Genomic DNA, 20,515 nt, shown 5'->3' with positions numbered 1-20,515 from the left:
TTTTACTTAACCAAAACATAGCTTCAAAGTATACAAAGCAAAACATGACAAACTACAAGAAGAAACAAACAGATCCACAATCATAGTGATATACTTTAATGTACTCTCTTAACTGATAAAAAAAAAAAAGCAGACAAAAATATCAGTAAGAATATAGGAAACTGAACCTGACTGGGCGTGGTGGCTCACGCCTGTAATTCCAGTAGCATTTTGGGAGGCTGAGGAGGGCAGATCATGTGAGGTAAGGAGTTTCTGACGAGCTTGGCCAACATGGCAAAACCCCATTTGTACTAAAAATATAAAAATTAGCAGGCCGTAGTGGTGTGCGCCTGTAATCCCAGCTACTTGGGAGGCTGAGGCAGGAGCATTGCTTGAACCTGCGAGGCAGAGGCTGCAGTGAGCTGATATCACGCCACTGCACTCCAGCTGACTGAGTGAGACTCTGTCTAAAAAATAAACCTCAAAATGGCAAATGCATTCTTTTAAAAAAATAGATGGAGGATCAAAAAACAAAAACAAAAACAACCACCTCACAAAACCACACACCGGGCCATAAAAACAAGTCTAAACACATTTTAGAGAACTGAAATAACATAGAATATGTTCTCAGATCACAAAGTAATTTAAAAAATAACTAGAAAAATCCACATGTTTAGAAATTAAGAAACTCTTCTAATAACCATTAGTTAAAAAAGTATTAATCACAAAAATTAGAACCTTTTTGAACTGAATAAAAAACACTACAATCACAATTTGTATAACGGCTAAAGCAGTACTTAGATATTTATAATCTTAAATGTATAGATTGGAAAATCAGGAAGACTAGAAGTCAAAGCACTAAGCATTCATCTTAGAAATTAGATGAGCCCCCAGTATCCCAAAGGAAGCAGAAGGAAGGAAATAATAAAGACAAAAGCAGAAATCAAGTGACCAGAAAGCAACCATACGATAGAGTCACAACGGAGCCAAAAGATGCATTTTGGAAAGAAACCTCTGGTAAGACTAATCAAGAAACAGAGAGAGAAGGCACAACAACCAACATTAGAAATGAAAAAGAGACGTCATATTAAAAAGGTAATATGATATTAATAATTGTATACCAACATTTTAATATATGGATGAAATGAACATGGTCTTATTACTGACTCAAGTAGAAACAGAAAATCTAAGTAGTCCAATAACCCATTAAAGGAATTGAATAGTAGTAGACAAATAAGTAGTAGACAATCTCCCCCACCTCCACACATACAAAAACTAACCAGGCCTAGGTGGTTTCATCTGCGAGTTCAAGGAAGACATAATTTCAATCTTTTATAAACTCACAGAATCCAGAAAGTGAGAAAATGCCTGACTCTATATGGCTTGCAAAACTTTGATACGCAAACTGGACAGAGACAGTACGAGAGAGGAAAACGGTGATCTAAGCTCACTCATGAACACAGATGCAGATCTCCTATACATAATATTACCCAACTGAAATCAATCTGTTTGTAAAAAGGGAAATTAAGTCCATGAGGAGTTAGCAGTTTATCAGATTAGTAAACCTTAAAAAAAACCTGACAATACCAAGGGTTGGTGAAGATGTTGAACATCAGGAACTCTCATCACTGATTGGCAATTACCTACTAAAGTGATAGCTATGCACACTCTATGACCAGTGGTTCTACTCCTAGGCACACACTGTGGAACAAAGTATGCCTATGCGCATTGGGAGGATACATGTACCAGGAGATCCATGGCTACATTTTTCGGGATAACTAGACATTGAAACCAACACAAATGACCAGCCACTGAAGAATGAATATCTAAGTTGTGGTCTAGTCACACAATGGGATATTCCACAGCAGCAAAGACATATGAACCTCAGCTGCGTGCAACAACATAGATGGCTGTCTCAATCACAATATTGAGCAAAAGAAAGAACACATTAGAGAAAGCATATGCTGTGATTTCTCTCACAGAAAGTTCAAAAACAGGCAAATCTAAACTGTATTGCTCAAAAACAACAACAACAAAATGATCACAAAATAAGAACACTGGTAACTCTGAGGGGTGAGAGAGGGAGGGTGTTGTGATTGCAGAGGGGCACATGGCTGAGGGAGGTTTCTGGGGTGATGGCAATTTCATAATTCTTGGCCTGGGTATGAAACAGATATTTATTTCACAGTTATTTGTTTGAAACACACGTTTTAATACATTACAGGTATATATATGCTTTATAGACTTTTCGGTATAGATTTTATAGCTCACAGTGAAAAAGATCAAAATAAAATAAAGGGCATGGAGACTTGCTCTGAAGAACAAAATGGATTGTAGATTCTGCAGAGGAAGGGAGTCGGCGGGGGCTGGAGTGAGGGGAACTCGTCAGGTCGGTTGAAGGTGGAGAAACAGAAGAGATTTAATAGAATCCGGACAGTGAGAGTTTGGAGTGATAACCAGATAAAAAGACTCCAAAGAAAGTTAATCTCCCTACTAGTTCACAATTCTGTAATTCCATCCATGCCCTCCTAACCACTGTCAGTTTTCTTGTGCTCCTTCCTGAAGTAGTACGTGTGTGTGTGCACATGCTATTACGTACCTTGTTTTCCTTTTCACACCTATTCTGTACTACTTTTATTTTATTTTATTTTGAGATAGAGTCTTGCTCTGTTGCCCAGGCTGTAGTGCAGTGGTGCGATCTCGCCTCACTGCAACCTCCGCCTCCCAGGTTCAAGCAATTCTTCTGCCTCAGCCTCCCGAGTAGCTGGGATTACAGGCGTCCACCACCATACCGGGCTAATTTTTGTATTTTTAGTAGAGATGGAGTTTCACCATGTTGGCCAGGCTAGTCTCAACTTCCTGACCTCAAGTGATCTGCCCTCCCTGGCCTCCCAAAGTGGTGGGATTATAGGCGTGAGTCACCGCGCCTGGACTCTCTACTACTTTTATAATTATCAAAAAACAAGAAAAACAGTTTTAGCTGGAACAAAGCAAACAAACAAATCATAGAGACAAGGTTCATAGGAGAGAATTCCGAACTACATGCCCAAGCTCCTGTGAGGACTTTAGCAACAAGGAAAGGAACATGAGGGTGATTGTCCCATCCCCTGCCTTCCTGACCACTGCCAGGCCAGCCCACCCTCCGGGAATGCAGAGTGTGGATCCAGAGGTCTTGTGGGTGGAAGCCACTGTCACAGCTCTCAGGGAGCCCCTGACAGCCAAGGGGCCGTACCTCGGAGTTGGGAGGTACCACGAACTGGGAGGGCAGGGCGATGTCGGGCATCCGGCATTCCGTGGAGAAGGTCACCAAGTAGGGCAGAGGGTTCTCCAACTTGATGGAGGCTGATGCAACTTGCCGGACTGGGGTCACCATCTCGATGGTTTTGATGATGCCTGAAGGGATGACCCTGAAACTCACATTGTAGTACAAGAACTCATTTGTCACCTCGTTTCGGAAGATCACCTGCATTCACGGGGAGAGAGGGAGGAAACAGGGAAGAGCAGGGGTGAGCCGGAAGCCTCTGCACATTTTCAGGGGCTGCTTCTCTTTGTTAGCATTGTTTGGCATGTGAAGCACGGGTACCAGGCTGATAGGACCCTCGCAGCCTACCCGGATCCCTGCCAGTCAGACTTTCTAGTTAGGAATTCTAGTCCGGCTCCTCCCAGATGAACGATTATTAAATAGCCTGGGCTTGCGTTAGAAGAGGCTAGAGCAGGACTGTCCAATGCCAGCACTTTCCTGGTGGGGACAGCTGGCCGGCTCTGGAAAACAAGCAAGACCTCTGAGGTAAGTTTCAATGGGCTAGGCTTGCCTGCCTCTCTCTCTCTCTCTCTTTCTTTCTTTCTTTTTTTTTTTTAGAGGGAGTCTCACTCTGTTGCCCAGGCTGGAGTGCAATGGCATGACTCGGCTCACTGCAACCCCCACCTTCCGGGTTCAAGCGATTCTTCTGCATCAGCCTCCCAAGTAGCTGGGATTACAGGCGCCTGCCTGGCTAATTTTTGCAGTTTTAGTAGAGACAGGGTTTCATCATGTTGGTCAGGCTGGTCCTGAACTCCTGACCTCAAGTGATCTGTCCATGTTGACCTCCCAAAGTGTTGGGATTATAGGTGTGAGCCACTGTGCTTGACCACAATGGGCTTTCTTCCTATTCCTGTTGCTGCTGGGATAGTTTAAAAACAACAATAGCATCTAACACTTAATTAATGATTACTGTGTGCCAGGCAATAAATAGAAATGCTTACTTAGTTAATTCACACAATTCGTAGGCACTGTTATTATGCCACTTCACCTTTATTTTATTTTATTTATTTTTATTTTTTAAAGATGAGGGAACTGAGGCTTAGCAAGTATCTTGCCCAAGGTCACACGTAAAGAAAAGTCAGGACCAAGATTTGAACCCAGGTTAGACTGACTCTAGAGCTCACACTTGTAACAACACTATATTGTCCCTTCACCCTGCAATGGACTTCTTGTGCTGCTCACCTTTTAAAGTTCTTTTCCCTGGTGACTGATAATGTTCAGCATCTTCTCTTGTTTTTATTGGTCATTCACATAGCTGCTTTTATGCAATAGGGTCTATTCAAGTGGTTTGTCCTTTCTAACACATTGGGTTGTTTATCTTCTTATTATTAGGTGTTAATAGTTTTTTATATAGTCTGGCTTTTTACTTTCAACTTCTTTGTGTCTTGAAGAGCCTCTAACACTCCCTGTCTTTTAATTGGAGTGTTTAGTGTTTTACATTTAAAGTGTTTTTTTTTTTTTTTTTTTTTTTTTTTGAGATGGAGTCTCACTCTGTCACCCAGGCTGGAGTGCAGTGGCCAGATCTCGGCTCACTGCAAGCTCCGCCTTCCAGGTTCACGTCATTCTCCTGCCTCAGCCTCCTGAGTAGCTGGGACTATAGGCACCCACCACCGCGCCTGGCTAATTTTTCTGTGTTTTTAGTAGAGACAGGGTTTCACCATGGTCTCGATCTCCTGACCTCGTGATCTGCTCGCCTCGGCCTCCCAAAGTACTGGGATTACAGGCATGAGCCACCACGCCTGGCCTAAAGTGATTGTTTATATGTTTGACCCGAAGTCTGCTTCCTTGCTAGTTATTTTCCACATATCCCTTTTATTTTTCATTTTTCTGTTGTTACTTTCCTGCTTTCTTTTGGATTGATATATAATCTTTTGGAACATATTTTATTTTCTATACTGGCTTCTTAGTCATATTTTAAAACTTTTTTTTTTATTGAGATGGAGTCTCACTCTGTCACCTAGGTTGGAGTGCAGTGGTGCGATCTCAGTTCACTGCAACCTCCACCTCCTGGGTTCAAGTGACTTTCCAGCCTCAGCCTCCCAAGTAGCTGGGATTACAGGCATGTGCCACCACGCCCAACTAATTTTTGTATTTTTAGTAGAGACGGGGTTTCACCATGTTGGCCAGGCGGGTCTTGAACTCCTGACCTCAGGTGATTTGCCTGCTTCAGCCTCCCAAAGTGCTGGGATTACAGGTGTGAGCCACTGTGCCTGGCCTTTAAAACAATGTTTAATGGTTGCTCCAGAGCTAAAAATGAATCCTTATCAACATTTATTAAATGTTAATATTTTATCACTTCCCACTTGACAATGGACGCTTTCTGGTCCCTACCTCATACTTAATAATAACCTTGCGTTAGCATCACTTCATTTGCCTGTCCACTCCATCTTTTGCGCTTTTGTTGTCATATCTTTTATTTCTACATACATAAGAACATCTACCTTAGAATGTTATTATATGTGTTATAAACTGTCAGTTGTCTTTTAAGAAGTCGAAGAAAAAACCCTCCAAATATATATTTTGCATTTCCCTAGGTATTGACCATTTCTAGAGCTCCTCTTTTCTTCTTGCAGACTGAAGTTCCCATCTGGTATCATTTCCCTTCAGACTGAAGAAGATCTATTAACATGTTGTGCAGTAAGGTAAATCTGCTGATAATGAATGCTCTCAGGTTCTTTTATATGAAAATGTCTATTTCACTCTCAGTTTTAAAGGACATTTTCAGTGGATAAAGAATTTTAGATGAACTGTTTCCTTTTCTTTCAGCACTTTACAGATAGCTTCCATTATTTCCTAGGTGAAGCCAGAACTCTAGGACAGCCATTGTTATCGCTGTCCCTCTCTCTGTAATATGTATTTTTTCCCTCTGACTGCTTTAAGCTTTTCTCTTTATCTTTGTTTTTTGGCAGTTTGAAAATGAAACAATGCCTGATGTGTACAGGAATAGTTTTTTTTATTTTTCCTGCTTGAAGTGTTCCAAGTTTCTTGGATCTATAGTTTTATTTTTTTTAAATCCAATTAGGAAAATTTCTTTTTTTTTTTTTTTTTGAGACAGAGTCTCGCTTGGTCACCCAGGCTGGAGTGCAGTGGCCGTATCTCAGCTCACTGCAAGCTCCGCCTCCCGGGTTTACGCCATTCTCCTGCCTCAGCCTCCCGAGTAGCTGGGACTACAGGCGCCCGCCACCTCGCCCGGCTAGTTTTTTGTAATTTTTAGTAGAGATGGGGTTTCACCATGTTAGCCAGGATGGTCTCGATCTCCTGACCTCATGATCCACCTGTCTTGGCCTCCCAAAGTGCTGGGATTACAGGCTTGAGCCACCGCGCCTGGACTATACATTACTTTTAAAGACCTAATGTTATTGTACACTTAATAGACTACAGTATAGTTTAAACATAACTTTTATAAGTACCAGGAAACAAAAAAAAATGTGACTCACTTTACTGTAATGTTAGCTTTGTCATGGTGGCCTGGAACTGAACCCACAGTATTTCTGAGTTATGTCTGTAATTTAATTTTCTGCCTCATTCACATTCTCTCTCATTTTCGTCTTCCCAGAGAATGTTACGTTATGTTTAGAACAGTTGCTGTGAAGTCTTTGCCTGCTAAATCCAACATCTGGCCCATCTTGGAGTCAGTTTCCATTGTCTGCTTTTTATTCTTGACAATGGATCTCATTTTTCTGCTTCTCCACAGGTCTAGTAATTTTTGTTTGCATACTGGACAATGCTGATGATCATTGTAGAGATTCTGGATTCTCTTCCTTTTAACAGTGTTGATTTTGTTCTAGGAGGCAGCTGAATCACTGACTTAAATTTGTGTGGGTTTGGTTTTATGCTTTGTTAGAGCACATCTGTGTAAAGCTCAAGGTATGTATCAGGACCTTCTGACTTGCTGGGATGCAATCTCCAGATTTTGTCCTCCCTGTAGAACTTGTATGTGCTTAGTTTTAGGCTTTCTTAAAGGGCTAACAAAGAGAAGGCCTTATACTAAGGGAATGGCCCCTTCTCCTAAGCCTTTCTTCTGGTTTTTCTAGTATTTTAGCTGGGTTTTCAGGATTTTAACGAGGTATTAATGCAATCTCTTTCCTCTGGCTGGGCCAGACTTCCAATGTTCCCCAGCACTGATTAACACATAGTATTACTATTCCTTTAACAACCAAATAGCAGCTGTTCCCTAGTAAATCTCATGTTGTCTCACCCTGCACGTGTGCAGTCCAACTCTTAGCCAAGGATAGTGAGGGTTTGAACCCCCATGCTGTCTTCTGACCTGTCCTCTTTACTCATGCACTGGTCCTTTCTCTCTGGTGTCCTACCCTCTAGAGACCAGCCTTTCTGACTGCCCCAAACTCTGATTTCTGCCTCCTCAGCTCTTTGGGGGCTGCTGTGCTTTGCGTGGACTCTAGCTCACTGAACTGTAGTCAGGAAATTGTCCTTAGGCAGAGAACCAGGATAATCATGGGGATTCATGTCATGAGTTTTCCTTCCCTTTGGAGGACTGCAGTATTGTGCTGCCTGTTGTCTAATGCCTGAGAAAAGTTGCCTCAGAGATTTGGTTGAGTTTTACCTTTTTTTTAAAAATTTTTTATTTTTTATAGTGGGAGGAGTATAAAATGGATTATTATAATCATTATAACCAGAAGCAGAAATGCTTTCTATTCTTTAAAAAACGTTATTATTTTAAATTTCAATATATATTACTGTAAGGAGACTGGTGATCTGGGTTCACTCTGTCATTTTTACTCCAAAATCTTTTCACTTCTATTTTAATACATATCTTTACTTATTTTTTGTTTACATCTACAGTTTATGAATATCTCTATTCTCTTCCTACTCTTCTTTCTGAATGAGAAAACTTCTCTTATTTCTCCCATTCAATTCCTCCAGAATGAGGAAATGTTTCTCATTGCCTTATGTTATTCTTCCCCTTGCTATTTCCTATGTTCAGGTCATATGAAATATTTACATTAGATTGTCTTTCAACAATCATTTAAAATTACCTATCAATTTAATTTTGATACTTTGCTTATTATATCCTTGTACTTTCCTCTTTGAGTCACTTTTTTTTTTTTTTTTTTTTTTTTTTTTTGAGACAAGGTCTCTCTCTGTTGCCCAGAATGGAGTGCAGTGGTGTGATCTTGGCTCACTGCAACCTCTGCCTCCCGGGTTCAAGCAATTCTCCTGCGTCAGCCTCTTGAGTAGCTGGGACTACAGGCATGCATCACCATGCTGAGCCAATTTTTGTATTTTTAGTAGAGATAGGGTTTCACTATGTTGGCTAGGCTGGTCTTGAACTCCTAACCTCAAGTGATCCATCCACCTCAGCCTTCCAAAGTGTTGGAATTACAGGCGTGAGCCACTGCACATGTGTCACTTACTTATTTTTGAAGCTTTGTTAATTCAAGAACTTTTAATTTTGTATTTATTTTCGTATGGAGTTTGTGCATATGGGTGGTTTACTTTTTTTTTTTTTTTTTGAGACATAGTTTTGTTCTGTTGCCCAGGTGGAGTGCAGTGGTGTCATCTCGGCTCACTGCAACCTCAATCTCCTGGGCTCAATCAGTCCTCCTACCTCAGCCTCCTGAGTAGCTGGGACTATAGGCATGTGCCAGCCCCTCTTGGCCTCCCAAAGTGTTGGGATTACAGGCGTGAGCCACTGTGCCTGGCCCTAGGTCAGTTACTTTGAGTCCTTGTATGTCCAAGTTTTGGTGTCAGAAGAGTTTTGCCTGGAAAAAGAGTTCTAGATTGACAATCATTCTCAGACATTTGGATAGCTCATTCCATTATCTTCTTGTGTTTAGTGTTGCCACAAGAAGTCTCATGTTACCATGATTATTAGTTCCTTTTATTTCCTCTAGAATCATTTAGGACTTTCTCTTTCATCCCGGTTTTGTGAAACTTTGCTCTAATGTATTTAGATGTGAGTATTTTTTCATTCATCCTGTTTGGCAACTTGATGGACCCATTCAATTAGAAGACTCGATCTTCTTTTTTTTTTTTTTTTTTTTTTGAGACGGAGTCTCACTCTGTAGCCCAGGCTGGAGTGCAGTGGCCGGATCTCAGCTCACTGCAAGCTCCGCCTCCCGGGTTCACGCCATTCTCCGGCCTCAGCCTCCCAGGTAGCTGGGACTACAGGCGCCCGCCACCTCGCCCGGCTAGTTTTTTTTTTTTGTATTTCTTAGTAGAGACGGGGTTTCACCGTGTTAGCCAGGATGGTCTCGATCTCCTGACCTCGTGATCCACCCGTCTCGGCCTCCCAAAGTGCTGGGATTACAGGCTTGAGCCACCGCGCCCGACCAAGACTCGATCTTCTTAAAAAGCCCTGGAAATATTTCTTCAGTTATTTTGTTGAATATTTTCTTCCCTCTAGTATCTTGTTTCTCTTTCAGGAGCTCCTATTACATATATTAGAGCTTCTTGATTTATACATTGTCTCATACTTCCTTTCATTCTTTTTTTTGAAACAGCTTTATTCAGATATAACTCACATACCATACAAACTCTCATTTAAAGTGTTCTATTTAGTGGTTTGTAATATATTCACAAGGCAGCATAGCCATCACCACAATAAACTTTAGAACATTTTCATAATCCCTAAAACCCTACAGCCATTAAATCACTCCCCTTTTCCCCAACCCATCCCCTCCAGCCCTCAGTACCACGAATTGACGTTCTATTTCTGTAGATTTGCTTATTCTTCATATTTCATCTACCTGGAGTCACACAGTATGTGAATGGCTTCTTTCACTTACATTTCAAAGCATACATTCACTTACATTTCAAATCACACATTTACTTACATTTCAAATCATACATTCACTTATATTTCAAAGCATACATTCACTTACATTTCAAATCATATATTTGCTACTGGCTTCTTTCACTTAGCATAACGTTTTATAGCAGGTATCAATATTTTATTTTCATTTTTTTATTGCCAAATTCCACTCTGTTTATACACTTACCAGTTCACAAAAATTTGGGTTGTCTCTACTTTTTGGCTATTATAAATAATGCTGCTATGAATATTTGTGTACAGATTTTTGTGTGCACATGTATTTTCATTTCTCTAGGGTATTACCTAGGAGTTAAATTGGTGAATCATACGGTAACTCTGTTTAACCATTTGAGGAAGCGCCAGACTCTTTTCCAGGGCAGCTGCACCATGATATACTTCCACCAGCAGTTTATGAGGGTCCCAGTTCCTCCACATCCTTGCTGGTGCTTGTTATTATTTCATTTTGTTCCATTTCTTTGTCCTCAAGGGCTAGTAATATCTGGTGATATTACTGAGCTCCATCTTCTGGCTTATTAGTAATTCCCATTATAAAGTTCATCCCTCCTGTATGGTTTTCTAAATATTCTATTTTTCATTTCTAGAGTCTCTAATTGATTCTTTGTGACAATAGCTTATCCTTATTTCATGAGTATGATTTTCTCCCTTTGGGGATATAAATAATACTCACTTAAAGTTTTCTGTTTGCTTTAATAACTCATTCTTTTCAGAGGTTCTGATTTATTGAGTAGGTGTTTCTATTTTTTTTTTTTTTTTTGAGACGGAGTCTCGCTTTGTCGCCTGGGCTGGAGTGCAGTGGCCGGAGCTCAGCTCACTGCAAGCTCCACCTCCCGGGTTTACGCCATTCTCCTGCCTCAGCCTCCCGAGTAGCTGGGACTACGGGCGCCCGCCAACTCACCCGGCTAGTTTTTTGTATTTTTTAGTAGAGACGGGGTTTCACTGTGGTAGCCAGGATGGTCTCGATCTCCTGACCTCGTGATCCGTATCCTCTCTCTCTCTCTCTCTCTCTCTCTCTGTGTTCCTAGATACTTTCTTTTTTTTGTTTTTGTTTTTTAACTTTAAAATGTTTCCCCTGGTGATTCCATCCCACATCATAGCTCCAAATACTATCTACAAATGAAAAATTCCCAAATGTTATCTCCAATCCTGGCCTCTCCCATGAGCTACAGATCCACACATGCTCCTTTTCTTCAAAACACTTACCTCATTTTGTAATTATACATCCACAGTGCAATTGTTTGAGTAATGCCCATCTCTCTCCGCTAGACTGTGTGTTCTGTGAGAACAGAGATTGTGCCTGTTCAGCTCACTGACGTGTTACCAGCAATCAGTATAGTACATGGCATATGTGCTCCATAGATACTCCTTAAACCACTGAATGGATGAGGTGAAACAACTCATGAATGAGAGACCCTGTGATGTCTTGGAGCAGTGAGTATGGGTGGCCATCTTTACTTGCTAACACCAGGATCAAACTCAGGGTCAAACCTCCTGAGTTCCAGGGTGGTGCCTTTGCCATGTAGATACCTTTGCGGTGTACGTTCCCTCCTTGTGGGAAAAGAAGTTCAGCTTGTAGTCCTTCTTAGAGCCAGACAGTACATCAATGTAATCAAGGCCCTTCATAGTGATGCTTAGGTCCGGCTTCTCTGGTTTCAGTATTTCCACGATGACCCGGAATCTGGGGCAGCATAGGAGAATACAAGACGGGAGACGAAATGAGATCATTAACCCAAAGGAAAGAAGGAAAAGTGCCAGCTGTACTCTTGATTTTATGGGAAGTGCATGGGTCCAGGGTTCTAGTCTTCACCCTGTCACTAACAATAATGGGAACTGCCATTTACTGGCCACCTATTATGTGCCAGGGACTGAGTGAGTGGCCTGTGTGTTACAGGCATTAATCCTTGCAGTATCCGTAGGAGGTATTAATACATATCACTGTCATCTCCATGTCACTAAATAGAGGCCAAGAGAAGGAAGATAAGAGAAGGAAGATAAGATGCTCCAAGAGAAGGAAGATAAGATGACTGGTTACTGGCAGAACCAGGATTCAAATTTAGGTCAGGCCTTTACCCACTATGCTAAGCAGGAAGCCTTCAGTACACTGTGCCTCGTCTCCCAGACTTGAGTTCCTTCTCTGTAAAAGAAGGGGACCATGCTTGTTGGCCTTGAGCTCTCCTGGTGCCTGATTTCCACTCTGCTCCTACTGTAGGGACAAGATCCAGGGACTTGCTTCTCTGGCCAGTGGCTTAGGTGATAAGACAGAACACTCAGTAATAACAGTGATGATTATCATTATGATAAAAACAGCTAACATTTATCAAATGCTTATTTCGTGCCAGGCATTGTTCTAGGAGACTTACAAGTAACTAACAGCACAGAAAAAGAATCTCGCTAGAGGCTTAGTGTTCAGGAAATGCCTGGTCACATCAGGGAACTCTGTCTCTGACTCCTCGAGCCCCTCAACATCCTCTAGAGGCCCTAAGTAGGGGAAGGACCGGGCTAGATGGTGAAAGTCCTCCTTCCGTCTCCCCACCCAGACCCCTAATCCCATCCCCTTACCTCTGGGGCTTGTTCAGCCAGTTGGTGATCGGCAGAAGTTCAGTGTAGGGGGTCTTACATGGCACTTCACGGTAGATACTGGCTACAGCTTTGGGGAGCTCGGAAGTCCCATGTAGAGCATACAGCCAGCCAGTCCCATCTGGGAGGGGGAAGAAGAGGGTGCCCTAAGGAGAAGAAGGATGTGATCAGAAATGACACATAGCATTCTTTATTAGGTACCTATCAGGCATGTAGAGACCGAGGATTATTTGGAGGATAATGGAGGCCCTGGAAAGAAACATAATACTTTGGAAGGCATCTTGGTGATATATTTCAGGAGACAGAAAAATGTTCATATGTATCTGAGCTAGGAATCCCATCCCAGAGAGCTTACCGAAGAAAAATCCCTCCAAAGAAAAAAGTTATGTGTATATATAACAACCAGTTATGATGTTGATGAAAATTTGTAGATAAACATTCAACAAATGGAAATGTAAAACAAATTGTGGAACTCTCATTCAGTGAAATATTGGGCAGTTATTAAAAATAATTATCACAAAGACCACATAGTTAAATAGAAAAATGCGGCCGGGCGCGGTGGCTCACGCCTGTAATCCTAGCACTTTGGGAGGCCGAGATGGGCGGATCATGAGGTCAGGAGATCGAGACCATCCTGGCTAACACAGTGAAACCCCGTCTCTACTAAAAAAAAAATACAAAAAACTAGCCGGGCGAGGTGGCAGGCGCCTGTAGTCCCAGCTACTCGGGAGGCTGAGGCGGGAGAATGGCATAAACCCGGGAGGCGGAGCTTGCAGTGAGCTGAGATCCAGCCACTGCACTCCAGCCTGGGCGACAGAGCGAGACTCCGTCTCAAAAAAAAAAAAAAGAAAAAAAAAAAAAAAAAGAAAAATGCTAGTGCTATACTGTAAAGTGAAAGCAAACTGAATGTATAATTTGGTATGTGATGATGACAGTTATGGCTGTATCTGAATAAGGATTGGTAGTGAAGATAGAAGAAAAAAGTTCATTTTTTAAATAGGGTGGAAGATTATGGCCACTTTTCTTTTTTTCGTTTTGTTACAGTCACCATTACGTTATTTATGCAATTAAGCGAAACATTAATTACTTGATACTTGGTCTGGACCCCATTTCAGAACTAAGCCCCTGGCTCTACGAGAATCCCCTCTACATAAAAAAAAAAAAAAGAAAAACAAAAAGAAAAAAGGAAGCCAAAGCTTGATAATCTGCACAATTCCTCACTATTCCAACATGATCTGGGTGCTCCCTATCTAACATTCTCTGAGCTCTCAGCTTCCAAAATGTCTTTTTTTCTTTTTTTTTTTTTTGAGACAGAGTCTCACTCTGTTGCCCAGGCTAGAGTGCAGTGGTACGATCTTGACTCACTGCAACCTCTGACTCCTGGGTTCAAGCGATTCTCCTGCCTCAGCCTTCCAAGTAGCTGGGATTACAGTTGTATGCCACCATGCCTGGCTAATTTTTGTATTTTTAGTAGAGACGGGGTTTCCCCATGTTGGCCAGGCTGGTCTTGAACTCCTGACCTCAGGCAATCCACCCTCCTCAGCCTCCCAAAGTGCTGGGATTACAGGCATGAGACACCGTGCCTGGCCCCAAAGTGTCTTTTAACCTCATTCACACAGTGCCACCTTCAACTATGCCAGGAAACCAGTGGGGGTCAGGGGACCTCAGCCTACCTGGTGCTTGCGGTTCTCCAAGTTCATGGTGCGGGGCCTGTAGGTGATCTCGTAGGGCTTGTTTTGCTGGTGGGCCTCCAGGGTGATGAACTCAGGCCCCTCCCAGTGCTCGCCCTCAAAGATGGGGTGCAGATTCCAGGTCTGGTTGGTGCGGTTTGACAGCAGAATGGTCTGCGTGTGCTTGGAGCGCACCTGGCACGTGAAATTCACCACCTGGAAGAAAGCAGGCACCTCATCTTCCATGGCACTTCCCCCTGGTCTGTCTCCAGGGCCAGAGGTACAGAATGTGTGCTGGGGAAGACTGACTTTAACAGTGCTTCCCATCATGAGTTTCAATGGGTCCGTTTCTTTTTCTTTCATTCACTCAACACCTACTTATGGGTACCGTCTATGTGCTAGGCACTGTTCTTGGTGGTGGAGATGTAGCAGTGAACGAAATAACAAAAATCTCTGCCCTTGAGCTGAGATTCCAGTGCGGGGAGGCAGACACACAAGTGGAAGGCAGAGCGTGCAGGATAGAAATAAGTGCCAAGGGAAAGACAAAGCAGAGGGGGTGCCAGATTGGGAGTGGGTTGGAGTTTTTACACAGTGTGATCAGGAAGGGCCCAACCGAGCATATGTATTTGATTAGAGACCAAGAAGGATGAAGCAGGGGAGACCTGGGGAAGAGCCTGAGTCAGCCTGAGTGTAACTGGCAAAGGAAATGCCAGTTACAAAGCTCCTGGTTTTGACAAAAGGCAAGAAGGCCAGTGTGGCAAATGTGAAGTGAGTGAGGGGGAGATAAAGTGACAGGGGACAGCGCACAGGGCCTTGGAGTCATGGTAGAGACTTTTTTTTTTTAAATTGAAAAAGGAGGACTTACGAGTGTTTTGAGTAGAGTGACCTGATCTGATCTATGCTCTAACAGAATGGCTCTAGATGCTTAGAAGGGACAGAGGAAGAGAGACTAACTAGAAGACACTTGCAATAGGCCAGGTGGGGGTCGACAGTGGCTTGGGTGGCACTGGTAGCACTGGGGATGGTGGAAAGTGGGTATATTCCAGTTGTACTTGGAAGAGCCAATAACATTTACTGCTGTATGGTATCTTGGGTGTAAGTGGAAGAAGGTTCAAGAATGACACCCAAGTTTTTAGTCTGAGCAATGAGCAGAATGGAGATGCTCTTCACTGATGTGGGGTTGACTGTGGGAGCGGCAGGTTTCAGGGAGAGATCAGGAACTCAGGTTTCATACATGTTAAATTTGAGATGCCTATGAGTCAAGCAGGAAGTAGAATTTACAAATCTGGGGTTCAAGGGAAGAGTCCAGGCTGGAGATAAAGATTTGGGAGTTATCAGTATAGCAATTTCATTCTTGTCGTTACTGTTGTTGTTTTGTAGAGGTGGGGTCTCACTATGTTGCCCAAGCTGGTCGTGAACTCCTGGGCTCAAGCGATGCTCCTGCCTCGGCCTCCCAAAGTGCTGGGATTATAGGCACGAGCTACTGTGTCCAGCCTAACAGTGTTTTTTTTTTAAGGCCAAGAAATTGGCTGAAATCAACAAGAAATGATTGTATGTAGAAGAAAGAAGGAATCTAAGGACTAGCTCTTGACTGACAAACTCCAATGTTAAGAAGAATCAGAAGGCCAGGCTTGGTGGCTCATGCCTGTAATCCCAGCACTTTGGGAGGCCAAGGTGAGTGGATCGCCTGAGGTCAGGAGTTTGAGACCAACCTGGCCAACATGGCAAAACCCTGTCTCTACTAAGAATACCGAAATTAGCTAGGTGTGGTGGTGGTGGCCCATAATTCCAGCTACTTAGGAGCTGAGGCAGGAGAATCGCTTGAGCCTGGGAGGCAGAGGTTGCAGTGAGCCGAGATCATGCCACTGCACTCCAGCGCGGGCGACAGAGTGAGACTCTGTCTCAGAAAAACAAAAACAAAAAACAAACAGAAGATGAGAAGGAGAAGCCGGTGAGTAGGAAGAAACCCAGGAGAGAGTGGTGTGCTGGAGCCAAGTGAAGGAAGTGTTTGCAGGAGGAGGAACGGGTTTATGGTGTCAAATGCTCCCCATAGTTCAAGAAAGAACTGGCCATTGAATTTAACAATGTGAACAGTGTGGTATTGGCATAAAGATGGTCAAATAGATCAATGGATGAGAACAGAACCCACATATATATGATCAATTGATTGTCATTTACAATCAATGACAAAGGTGCCAAGGCAATTCAGGAGAGAAAAGAGTCTTTCAACAAGTGGTACTGGAACAATTGGATATCCATGCACAAAATTTTTTTTGATCCGTATCTCACACTATATACAGAAATTAACTCCGAATAGACTGAAGACCTAAACACAAAACTTATGTTCGGAGTATACAAAGAGCTCTTGAAACTTTAATAAGAAGACCAATGACCTAATTAAAAATAAACAGAAGATTTGAACAGACACTTCAACTAAGATAATACAGGGCTGGCAAATAAGTGCTAGAAAAGTTGCTTAACATCATTAGTCATTAGGAAAATAAAGCCTCCATGAGAGACCCTACATACCAATTAGGATAGCTGAAATTTAAAAAACTGACTATCAACTGTTGACAAGGATGTGAAGTAAGTGGAGATGTCAGACATTGCTGGTGGCATTGCAAAAGGACACGACTGCTTTGGAAAACAGTTTGGCAGTTTCTTACCAAGGTAAACATCTGCCTATCACATGACCCAGCCATTCCACAACTGGGTCTTTATCCAAGAGAAATGAAAGTGTATGTTCCTGCTGAGACTTATAAATACAAGTTCATAGCATACTGTATGTTTCCATTCATATAACATTGTTTAACAAAATTACAGACAGGGAGATTGGGTCTCATTTCTCCCATAAGCAGTGTTGCCAGGTAACACAGCAGACGGTTCAGTTAGGTGTCCAGTAACAAGGCTAGCAGAGGGATATACCAAGGCCTTTTGTTTTAAAACCACAGAAAAGGAGAAAGGTGTTAATGCTTTACTCATAGATCTTGGAATTTGACCTAGCCAGTGATGTCAAAGCAGGCTTCCTAGAGAATGTAATGCTTCAGATGAGAGCTGAAGAATGGAAAGGAATACACCAAATGAAGAGGGGAGAATGAATATTCCAGCAGTGGAAACGATGTATTCGCAGGCCTCGTGGAGGGAGGGGGCAGGCCTGCATGTTTGAAGGAGGCCCGGCTGAGTTCACTTGCTGGGGTCACTCCTGTCATGGGGCCACCCCGGGCAGCACCTACTAACCTCTTTTATTGAAGGTGGTCCCACGCAGACTCCAGACAGGGTTAGGCTCAGAGGACTGCCTCCCTGGATGAAGCAGAGAATGTTTTTACAAAGGCTCTCCTTTCCCATCTCGGTGGGATGGTAGGTCACTTCGAAAGAAACCTCCATGCCTGAGGTAATATAGCCTTCTTCTGGGCTAATGGAGAAATGAGGCTCAAATTTTTTGACGTCCCATTTAAACCTTTTCCAAGACAAAAGAAGACAAGAAAGAGAGTTTATGGATGTTGTAAGGGTGTCCTCAATGCTACTGAGAACAAGAAACTCTGCCTGGGCTGTGAGGTTCATCTCCCTGAGTCTATCCTAGACCTAGGAGGAGAAATATCTGCCGGACAGAGCAGAAGCACTGGGGAAGGTGGGCCAAGGTCACTCCCTGGGTAGGTGGACTTCACTCCCTTGCAGAGCTGAGCCAAGGGCAGGAAGTGGCTGCATCTTATTATCCACGAGTGACACATCAGGGAACGTAGGTATCAACACGCATACACATGTGTTGCGTACTTAAGGTCACACAGCTAGGAAGTGGCTGGGCTAGAACAGAAACCCTTCTGGGACTGTGGCCTTAACTGTCCCCTGCCCTGCCTCTTGGTTCAGATCCTGGATGGTGGCGACAATCCCTTCCTGTGAGAGTTGCCTCTGTTCTGGGTGGCACTGGTATCCCATGGCCCCTCTGTGGTTGGGCCCTCGCTTATCTGTGAAATGCGTTGGTAGCAGCCTTGGTCTCATAGAACCGTAGTTGGATTATGACGTGTGCCATGTCAAGGCATGAAACAGGCACTGAGAAAATATCTTCTGTTATCTCAATTGTAGTAATCATAGTAGCAGCAATCACCCCAGTGAGGCCACTGCTGTCACATCTTGAGGGAAGCAGGGGGACGTAGAAGGGAGAGGACAGAAGTAAAAAGCGACTGCTCTTGCAGAACAAGTCCAGGGCAGGTACAGGGACAGGGGCCTCTGCTGCAGCCTTCGGGTGGGAGGCACCGCTCCCCTACCTTGCACCCACGTCGCCTGTGTTCAACATGAGGATGCGACGCGTGGCTTGTGTCTGATACACCACAGGTCCGAAGGGAATATGTTCCTGGTCCAGCGAGATCTCCAGGGCCTGGCAGCAGCCGCTAAGGAGGAAGAGGGGGCGCAGGAGCCCCATGCATTCCATGAACACTTCCTCAGAGAAGGGAGGGACACGCTTCTTCGGGGCAAAGCTGACTTCCAGTTTGCAGACTTCTCTGGGCTTCAGTGTGATGTTGTGGAAGGGCACCAAGGTGAGGACCTGAATAAAACAGCACCCAGAGTCAGCAGCTGAGGGTGGGAGGCCCCTAAGGCTTTAGTTCCCAGAGGTCTTGCTGCTGGGATTGGAACAGGGGTCAGATCTCGCTCCTGCTCTCCCATCAGCTGTGTATGCTTTGGTAAATTACTTAAACTTTCTGCGACTTACTCTATGTTGAAGATTAATATCATTTCCCTTTCCTGACTCTTTCCTAACTTACTTTGTGCATTTCCTTCTTTCTTCCTCCTCCCTGATAAAGGAAATAGTAATGGGAAATAAGAAACACTTAGAGCTCTGGCATTTCTCAAGGAGTATTCCCTGCCTCAGTTTCCCTGTGTGGTTGTTAAAATGCAGATTCTGGCTGGGTGCCGTGGCTCATGCCTCTAATCCCAGCACTTTGGGAGGCCAAGGCGGGTGGATCACTTGAGGTCAGGAGCTCGACAACAGCCTGGCCAACATGGCGAAAACCCATCTCTTCTAAAAATACAAAAATTAGCCGGGCTTTGTGGTGCATGCCTGTAATCCCAGCTACTCAGGAGGCTGAGGCAGGAGAATTGCTTGAACCCGGGAGGTGGAGATTGCAGTGAGCTGAGATCGCACCATTGCACTCCAGCCTGGGCAACAAAGTGAAACTCCAACTCAAACAAACAAACAAAAAAAGCAAAAAAAAAAAAGCAAAAAAAAAAAAAAAAACCAGCAGATTCCTGGATCCTGCCCCAGACCAACTGAATCAGAGTCTCTGGTCAGGGCAGGGGTGGGGGGGCCTGGAATCTGCATATTCAAAAGTTCCCCAGGTGACTCATGTATTCTAAAATCAAGGACCACTGTACGAATTTGTTCAGCTTTCTCTTCCCTCTAGTTCTGGTAAAAATCAAATCCAAGTCAGCTTTAAGGAGGTCAATTCCCTTTTCATCCGGAAGCTCTCTTTGGTACAGAGGACTGAGCAGTCACTAGTGAGTGGACGGTGGCAGCAGGGAGTGAGATGATGGGCTGCGGAGCTGTGACAGGAAAGTCACCTTAGAGACTTCTCCAACATGATGTGGGAAGCTAGCCTCAGGGTGTTGGCGCCAGCATGGGGCACTCCGGCAGCTTTAATCTGACCTGCTGAAGAGGCAGACTTGGTATGGCCAAACTATTAGGGACCCTGACATGCTGGAACCAAGGACTTTAATTTGGATTACTAAGGAAAGAGAAGCAACAAGTCTTCCCCATCTTGCCCGGATGGCAAAGTAGGGAACATGGGGTACTGGAATGAGACGCCCACAGGGTCTCTTACCTTGGCTGGCCTCTCACAGCCAGTTTCTCTGTACCCTGCAATCCCCAGATGGCCCACAGTGCTCTTTCCATATGGAGTTCTATCTAGTTTTCAAGTGTATATACCTTTGCCCACGAGGAACGCCCCTTCCTAACCTGTCGAGGGACACCTCTTCACACTGTAAAGTTCAGTACAGGCCCCTCTCCATGGGAAGCCTTCTGTCATCCCCCAAACCCTCCTCTGAGCAGCCCTGATCCTGATTCACACTCTGCCTCTGTAGATTCTGTGCTGCCCTGGGGCTATTTATATGCCTGTGACCCTCAAGGACTGAGATCTCCACCAGACCAAGGTCTATGTCATATTCACCTTTTATTCCTAACACCTAGCATGTATTACTGAGTAA

General features: G+C 43.7%; 1 protein-coding gene across 11 annotated transcripts in view; it reads right to left on the bottom strand.

The window, feature by feature from the left end:
• The window catches only part of LOC105491299 (HYDIN axonemal central pair apparatus protein), a 468,775-nt gene that overhangs the window by 8,815 nt on the left and 439,445 nt on the right, over positions 1 to 20,515 (bottom strand). For all 11 annotated transcript variants that reach the window (XM_024795897.2, XM_024795901.2, XM_011757552.2 and 8 more), the window contains 6 exons: positions 18,583 to 18,860; positions 17,558 to 17,777; positions 14,324 to 14,536; positions 12,633 to 12,796; positions 11,601 to 11,751; positions 3,212 to 3,442 (listed from right to left, as the gene is read on the bottom strand). In XM_024795897.2, the coding sequence (XP_024651665.2) occupies positions 3,212 to 3,442; positions 11,601 to 11,751; positions 12,633 to 12,796; positions 14,324 to 14,536; positions 17,558 to 17,777; positions 18,583 to 18,860 (1,257 nt within the window). The remainder of the gene's footprint in view (positions 1 to 3,211; positions 3,443 to 11,600; positions 11,752 to 12,632; positions 12,797 to 14,323; positions 14,537 to 17,557; positions 17,778 to 18,582; positions 18,861 to 20,515) is intronic.

This window comes from Macaca nemestrina, chromosome 18 (assembly GCF_043159975.1).
Source record: "Macaca nemestrina isolate mMacNem1 chromosome 18, mMacNem.hap1, whole genome shotgun sequence".
NCBI lineage: Eukaryota > Metazoa > Chordata > Mammalia > Primates > Cercopithecidae > Macaca > Macaca nemestrina.
Note: the sequence above shows the minus strand (reverse complement) of the source record. Positions and strands in the feature narration are given on the sequence as shown.